Consider the following 8,192-nt stretch of genomic DNA (forward strand, 5'->3'; position numbering starts at 1 on the left):
GGTCCGGCCACACCACACTCATCCTGAGAGTGCCCGGGTCCTCAGGAAGAAGGGAGCGGGTCTTCACGGGGCAGGGATACCTCTGGGACAGTGTGCGTTTAGAAGCACAGGGAACCAGGAGCTCCTGGAGGGAAGCACGGGGCTGAGCGGCCCCTCCCCCAGACAGGCCTCATGGTCGCATGCTACCGCGGCTTCGGGAGCATCGTGGCCCTACTCAGCCGCTGTCCGTTCCTGGATGTGAACCAACAGGACAAAGAAGGCGACACAGCCCTCATGCTGGCTGCCCAAGCAGGTGGGAGGCTGCTGACCCCACCCTCTGCCCGTCCCGGCCTCCAGACCCGGCCACAGCTCCACACTCCGCATGGCGTTCTCCCACCCCAGACTCCGCAGTGTTGGGTGGACGGTGGGTTTGGGGCTTCACCACCCCTTTCCTGGGATCCCTGATCTGCCTTCGGTGCTCTGCAGGCCACGTGCCTCTGGTGAGTCTCCTGCTCAACTACTACTCGGGCCTGGACTTGGAGCGCCGAGACCAGCGGGGGCTGACAGCGCTGATGAAGGCCGCAGTCCGGGACCGCTCTGAATGCGTGGCGGCCCTCCTCATGGCAGGTGCATAGGCCTGCACGGACCAGGATGCATGGCCTCCAGTCCCTCCCCAGTCACCCCAACAGACACCCCAACAGACACCTAGTCAGCTGTCATAGTTGCAGAGAGGAGAAAGGTGGAGACGGAGGATCAATCTAGGCTGGCTTCCTGGATGAGGGGAGGGGGTTGGGCTTCTCACAATCTAAGTCCTGCTATAGATAACTCTGTTTACATTGTTAATGGAAGTCCCAGAAAAGAAAGCGAGAGGATACGTCCAGTGGTCAGCAAACTGCAGCTCGCGAGCCACATGCGGCTCTTTGGCCCCTTGAGTGTGGCTCTTCCTAAGCCTTAGGAGTACCCTAATTAAGTTAATAACAATGTACCTACCTATATAGTTTAAGTTTAAAAAATTCGGCTCTCAAAAGAAACTTCAATCGTTGTACTGTTGATATTTGGCTCTGTTGACTAATGAGTTTGCTGACCAACTGGAGAACTGAAATACAAAAGGCTGGTACCTGGAGGCAGACCCTCGCCTCCTCATCCTGGCTCTGCCACCAGCTGCGTGGCTTCCCTCTCGGGGCCTCACCAGTGAAATGAAGGCGCAGGCCTTCTCCGAGATGATTTCCAGCTCTGCCCAGCTAGGGTTCCAGGACCACAGTGCCGGTACAGAGACGTGTGGCTGCGTGGAGCTCTGGAGGGAAGCCCTCACTGTTTGTGGAGCCGTAGGCTCTCATTATTCCCTCAGGGGAGCTGTCCTCTGCTGGTAACTCCGGGGGACCCCAACCTGCAGCTTTTCCCTTCCCCACCCCTCAGATTGGGTTTGGGGTGTGAAGAGAGGGAGTTCTGCACCCTCACCTTTGACTCAGAGTATTTGCTACTCCCCCCAGGATTAAAGGGGTTTGGTGATGAAAAGAAGGACCAGCAGGGAACCCCCCGCCCCTAACCTGCACACCACCCCCCTGGTCAGGCCCTCGGTTCAGGAGTCCCTATTCTGTTCTGGGTTTGGAGACCCCCAACATGTCTCTCTGAAGTCTTTCCCCTTCTCTGTACGTCAGTTTCCTTCACCGTCTCAAACAGAGGTTGGGATCTGGGACTGGTCCTGTCTCTGGGCTGTAGCCACTCCCAGGTTCCAGCCGTAACAAGATGAGCGGGCCTCTGGTTTTGAATTTAACCCAAATCAGTCCTGCTGCTAAGGCATTTGCCTCCTGCAAATCACCCATCCCCGTCCCAGCCCACATCGCCCCGTGCCCCCTCCCAGGTGCTGACCTGACAGCAGTGGATCCTGTTCGGGGCAAGACGGCCCTGGAGTGGGCGGTGCTGACCGACAGCTTCGACACCGTGCGAAGGATCCGGCAGCTGCGGCGGCGGCCCCAGGCGGAGCAGCTCAGCCAGCACTACCAACCGGAGTGGCCAGCCCTGCCCGGGCTCGTGGCCCAGGCCCAGGCTCAGGTTGCCCCCTCTCTCCTGGAGAGATTACAGGCCACCTTGAGCCTCCCCTTTGCCCAGTCTCCTCAGGAGGGGGGTGTCCTGGACCACCTTGTGACCATCACGACCAGCCTAGCCAGTCCCTTCCTCACCACTGCCTGCCACACTCTGTGCCCTGACCGCCCACCTGCACTTGGGACCCGAAGCAAGTCTGTGCCAGAGCTGCTAGGCACCGCTCCCCGCCCTCCCCCAGCCCCCCAGCCTCCACAGGTGGTCCCTGGCCCCCGGGGCCTCGTCCCGTACCAGAGCCCTCAAGGTGTGCTGAGCATGTGCCCTCAGTGGCTACAGCCCAGGGACAGTGCCAGCCCCAAGCCCCCAGTCCCCCAGATCCTCCTCTCCAAGGCACCCTCATCTCCCAGCCGGCGGGAGCCAGAGCCCAGGCCTGCAGGGCATCGCAGGCTGGCCCCTCCTGTCTGGCGATACCAGGAGCTCCGGATGCAGAGGAGGAGTCAGGAGAAGGAGGCTGGGTGTGCACAGAGCCAGGGGAAGACGGGCTAGGCTGGACTGGGAGCAGGGAGTCAGCCCCCTCCCACAGGCGCCCTGCCCTGTGGAGCCCCACCTGCCTGTCATCCGATGCACAAGGTCATTCATACAACACTGTTTGCAGCATAAGAGTGGAAACAGCCTATGTGTCTACTGGGGACTGGCTAAATGATTTGGGTGTCATTGCTGTATACCCATGTGATGTGTTCTATACAGTGATAAAACAGGAGCAAGGCAGCTCTATATGCTCTGATATGAAACTATCTTCCAGAGGTTTGAGTGAAAAATAGCCAAGGGGTAGAACAGTGCGTATGGCATGCTACTATTTGTCAAATTTGCACAGAGCTAAACTTGACTAGTACAAATATAAAGTGAGTACCAAGATTTATTTAACTAGTCAATGAGTGAACCAGCAGAATGGATCAGAGGAAGAAATGAAAACCATTATTGACAGTCAGTGGAAAAAAAGAATGCTGGAATAAGGTTGCAAAGTTGATACAAAAGGTTAATTCCCGCCTTGCAATAAAATCATAACTGGGTTTTTTCCCTCAACCAGACGAAAATGATTTGCTATTTTTCAATCTTCTACAACTTAACCCTCTTCACTTTACAGAGTCTGGGCCCCATCACTAGGAAATTATATGTCAAACCAAGTGACTTCCCCTAGATGACCCATAGGTGGGGTGATTAGCCAACGGTCTAAAATATCTCTGAAGGGGCACTGAGTAATTTTGTGTGTGCCTTACTTACAAGTTTTGAAATTTTTCTCTTTTTCTTCTTTTTTTGGTTGTTAATTCTCACCTGAGGATATTTTTTCCAATGTATCGACTTTGCAATCTTACTCCAGCATTCTTTTTTCCCACTGACTGTCAATAATGGTTTTCATTTCTTCCTTTGATCCATCCTGCTGGTTCACTCATTAACTAGTTAAATAAATCTTGGTACTCTATGTTTTTAGGAAGGGAGGGAGAAGGGAGAGAGGGAGAAATAGAGAAACATCGTTGTGAGAGACACATCGTTTGGTTGCCTCCCACACGAACCCCGACCAGGGTACATGCAAACCAGGTACATGCCCTTGACCCGGAATCAAACCCGAGACCCTTCGGTGCATGAGCCAATGCTCTAATCAGAGAAACACCAGCCAGGGCTGAATTTGCGTGTGTTTTTTTTATGTTGTTTTTTTGTTGTTGTTGTTGTTTGTTTGTTTGTTTTTTGTTAATCTTTGCCCCAGAATATTTTTTCCCATTGATTTTTAGGGAGAGTGGAAGAAAGAGGGAAAGACAGAGAGAAACATCGATGTGAGAGAAACACATCAATTGGTTGCCTCCTGCATAGGCCTTGACCAGGGTCTGAGCTGGGGAGGAGCCTGCAACCAAGGTACGTGCCCTTGCTGAAATCGAATCCAGAACCCTTTGGTCCACAGGCCAACACTCTAACCACTGAGCCAAACTGGCTAGGGTTCTTAACATATTTGTTGCACAAATATATTTGCTTGTATATTTGTAATAATAAAAGCAACCAATATAAGGTGCTTACTATGTACATTTAACACTCCCAATAATCCGCTGAGGAGTTTATCTTGGAGGACACGGAGTACAGAGCGGGTAAGGATTACCGAGGGTCACCCAGCTAGAAAACGGCAGACAGAGATCAGGGTGAGAGCCAGTTAGGAGGCGGTCTCCTAACACCAACCCCCACGGTCTCACTGGAACCTCCCTGGAAAGAACCATGGGATTTTCTTGGGAAAAAGATGAACAGCTGACAAGGGTGGAAGGGAAACTTTTCATTGACTATCTTTTTTAACCTTTTGACTCTTTTTTTAAAAAAACAACTTCATTTTTTTACTAGTAGAACAGTTTTAATTTATAGAAATGTTGTGAAGAGAGTTCCCATATACCCTACATCCAGTTTCCTCTATTATTAGCATGAGTGCAGTACATTTGTTACAATTTGAGCCAATATTAATACATAATTATTAATAAAATCCATACGGTATTTATATGTCCTTAGTTTTCACTTTGCGTCCTTTTTCTGTCCAGAATTTCATCCCGGATGCCACTGTGGGTTTAGTTGCCATGTCTCTGTAGATTCCTGGAGACGTGAGCATTTCCCAGGCTTTCCTGGTTCCTGGTGACCTTGATGCTGGTCAGGTATTTTATAGAGTGACCCTCAACTGGGGTTTGTGTGATGTTTTCCTCATGATTAGACTGGGGTTATGGATTTTGGGGAGAAAGATCGCAAAGGTGATGGGCCATTCTCATCACATCATATCCAGGGTGCGTACTATGAACATGACTTATCATGGTGGAGTTGACCTTGATCCACGTGGCTGAGGTAGTGTTTGTCATGTTTCTCCACAGTAAAGTTACTCTTCTTCCCTGCTTGCTTTCTTTCTTTTTAAAAAACACATTTCTATTGTTGACACTATTGCAGATGCCCCCCAACTGCCCTCCCCTGTGCCCACTTCCACTCGGCCCTTCCCCCCCTCCCTTGGCCCTCACCACACTATCGTCTGTGTCCATGGGCTGTGCGTATCTGTTCTTTAGCTAATCCCTTCCCTTTCTTTTATCCAGTCCCCCCACGCCTCCCCTCTAACATTTATCAGTCTGTTCATGTACCCATGCCTCTGGTTCTATTTTGCTCATCAGCTTATTTTGTTCATTAGATTCCACATATTAGTGAGATCGTGTGATATCTGTCTTTCTCTGACTGGCTTATTTCGCTTAGCATAATAATCTCCAGGTCCATCCATGCTGTCGCAAAGGGTAAAGGTTCCTTCTTTTTTTAAAAATATATTTTTATTGATTTCAGAGAGGAAGGAAGATGGAGAGAGAGATAGAAATATCAATGATGAGAGACAATCATTGATTGGTTGCCTCCTGCACGCCGCACACTGGGGACCAAGCCCACCACCTGGCCATGTGCCCTGACTGGGAATCAACCACTGAGCCATGCCGGCCAGGCAAGAGTTCCTTCTTTCTTACAATCATGTATTCCATTGTGTAAATGTACCACAGCTTTTTTATCCACTTATCTACTGATGGGTACTGGGGCTGTTTCCAGATCTTGGCTACTATAAACAGTGCTGCTATGGACATAGGGGTGCATATATTCTTTCTGATTGGAGGAAATTCCATACTGTTTTTCACAGTGGTTGTATCAGACAACATTCCGCCGAAACCGGTTTGGCTCAGTGGATAGAGTGTCGGCCTGCGGACTGAAAGGTCCCAGGTTTGATTCCGGTCAAGGGCATGTACCTGGGTTGCAGGCACATCCCCAGTAGGAGATGTGCAGAAGGCAGCTGATCGATGTTTCTCTCTCATCGATGTTTCTAACTCTCTATCTCCCTTCCTCTCTGTAAAAAATCAATAAAATATATTTAAAAAAAATATTCCTCCTAATAGTGTACTAGGGTTCCTTTTTCTCCACATTCTTGCCAGCACTTGTTGTTTGCTGATTTATTGATAGTAGCCATTCTGACAGGTGTGAGGTGATAGCTCACTGTAGTTTAAATTTGCATTTCTCTGATGATTAGTGACCTTGAGCACTTTTTCATATGTCTATTCGCCATCTGTATATCTCCTTTGGAAAAGTGCCTATTCAGGTCCTTTGCCCATTTTTTTAATTGAATTGTTTGTCTTCCTGGTATTGAGTTGTGTAAGTTCTTTATATATTTTGGAAATTAACCCCTTATCAGATGAATCATTAGTGAATATGTTCTCCCATAGGGTGGGTTCCCATTTTGTTTTGTTGATGGTTTCATTTGCTGTGCAGAAGCTTTTTAGTTTGATGTCGTCTCATTGCTTATTTTTTTCTGTTTCCCTTGCCCTCAGAGACACATTGGCAAAAATATTGCTCCGTGAGATGTCTGAAATTTTACTACCCATGTTTTCTCTAGAATTTGTATGGTTTTGAGACTTACATTTAAGTCTATTATCCATTTTGAGTTTATTCTTGTGTAGGGTGTGAGTTGGTGGTCTAGTTGCATGTTTCTGCATGCACCTGTCCAATTTCCCACACCGTTTAGTGAAGAGATGTTCTTCCCTGCTCTCTATACGGTGCTCTTCGGAAGGAAGTCACTGTTGAAGCCCACACTTCAGGAGTGGGGAGTTATGCTCCATCTTCCTGGTGGTGGGCTATCTGCATAAACTATGGATTTATTTGGAATTCTTCTGCTCAGAATGTTTTGACTTTTTAATCCTGTGTTAGCAAAATTTGAAAAATTAAAAAATAAATCTGCTCTTTGAATTGGAGAAAACACACACACACACACACACACACACTGGGGTGAAAACGATAGTGTGTGGTTTCTCTCCAGAGGGTTTTGAACGCAGCCATGGGGGACTGGAATGGGTTCAAGGTTAACTTTGCCATTTCCCACCTGTGTGATCCCTAAGAAGGCATATACATTTCTCTTGAACGCTCCTTTGTTAAATGGGTGGAAACAGGGCTATTGAAACAATCCTTTAGATAATATGGGAAAACAGGCTCTGTGACATGTAAAGTGGGACCAGGAGTTGAGGTGCTATGGAAGGGCCCGGGGTACTGGGTTTGATTGAGCTGCTTCTGGGCCTCCAGGATGGAGCTAGAGTTCTTCCCTCCCACCCACTGCTGGCGTCGGAGCACATGGAGCCAGCGCTGGCATAGGCATGGCAGACAGGGAAAGAAACTCCGCCGCCAGGCTTGGACAGCTTGGTGGTCACACACTTCTGTCTAGAACAGCGGTTCTCAACCTGTGGGTCTCGACCCTTTGCCTTTCACAGGGGTTGCCTAAGACCATCGGAAAACACATATATAATTACATATTGTTTTTGTGATTAATCACTATGCTTTAATTATGTTCAATTTGTAACAATGAAAATACATCCTGCATATCAGATATTTACATTACGATGCATAACAGTAGCAAAATTACGGTTATGAAGTAGCAACGAAAATAATTTTATGGTTGGGGGTCACCACAACATGAGGAACTGTATTAAAGGGTCGAGGCATTAGGAAGGTTGAGAACCACTGGTCTAGAAGGTACCATATGACCTTGGCAAGTTATTTGTCCTCTCTGAACCTCAAGGCTCCTCTGTAGACTGGAAGTAATAATAACGTGACCAGGGCCGTTGTGAGAACCAAATGAAATAACGGCCCAGAGAGCTAGCCTTCTGGGGCTCTCTCTCCCGGCGAGCGTGGCGTGGACCCTGGCTGGGAGGCTGACCTGGCAGTAAGGACTGGGCCTCAGGTGGACATTTTACTCTCCACCTTGGAGAACGCCCACCCCTCTTCCCCATCAGCTCTAGGGCAGCCAGCATCCCAGGCCTGCAGTTCCCCACTTCCTCCTCTCGGGCTCAGCCATTTCTCTCTAATCCTCTCACAGCTCATAACAGCCTTGCAGGCTACCAGAGAGGAAAGGGCTGCTGGCTGCTCTGCCTGTGCCGCCCAGAGGCAGCCTCTCTACTAACCACCCAGCTTCTCCCCACGCCTAGCCCAGCCCCTGAGGCTTCCCAACTGAGTGCTTGTCCTCAGAGGCCAGGGAGCCGGGACAAGGCTCGGGCTGTGCAGAACACAGGCCACAGTGAAGCTGTCCTGCTACAGCCCACAGACCTGGGTTTGAATCCTGGTCCTGCCTCTTATCATCCCTGCTGCCAAGG

The 8,192-nt window shown here is 49.4% G+C and overlaps 1 protein-coding gene across 1 annotated transcript; it reads left to right on the forward strand.

The window, feature by feature from the left end:
- The first annotated feature begins 165 nt into the window (after positions 1-165).
- Positions 166-2,565, forward strand: ANKRD33 (ankyrin repeat domain 33). The gene is made up of 3 exons (XM_023759655.1): positions 166-292; positions 466-606; positions 1,841-2,565. Exons 1-3 carry the CDS (start codon positions 172-174, stop codon positions 2,563-2,565), a joined length of 987 nt encoding a protein of 328 aa, XP_023615423.1. The 5' UTR covers positions 166-171.
- Positions 2,566-8,192: the final 5,627 nt, after the last annotated feature.

The sequence above is a fragment of the Myotis lucifugus genome, unplaced genomic scaffold (genome assembly GCF_000147115.1).
Source record: "Myotis lucifugus unplaced genomic scaffold, Myoluc2.0 scaffold_160, whole genome shotgun sequence".
Taxonomy (NCBI): domain Eukaryota; kingdom Metazoa; phylum Chordata; class Mammalia; order Chiroptera; family Vespertilionidae; genus Myotis; species Myotis lucifugus.

Excerpts from the sequence above, each read along its gene's own strand:
- ANKRD33 (XM_023759655.1), top strand. The coding sequence starts at position 172 with ATGGTCGCATGCTACCGCGGCTTCGGGAGCATCGTGGCCCTACTCAGC. Across the intron at positions 293-465 it reads CATGCTGGCTGCCCAAGCAG|GCCACGTGCCTCTGGTGAGT; the intron begins GTGGGAGGCTGC and ends GGTGCTCTGCAG. Across the intron at positions 607-1,840 it reads GGCGGCCCTCCTCATGGCAG|GTGCTGACCTGACAGCAGTG; the intron begins GTGCATAGGCCT and ends GCCCCCTCCCAG.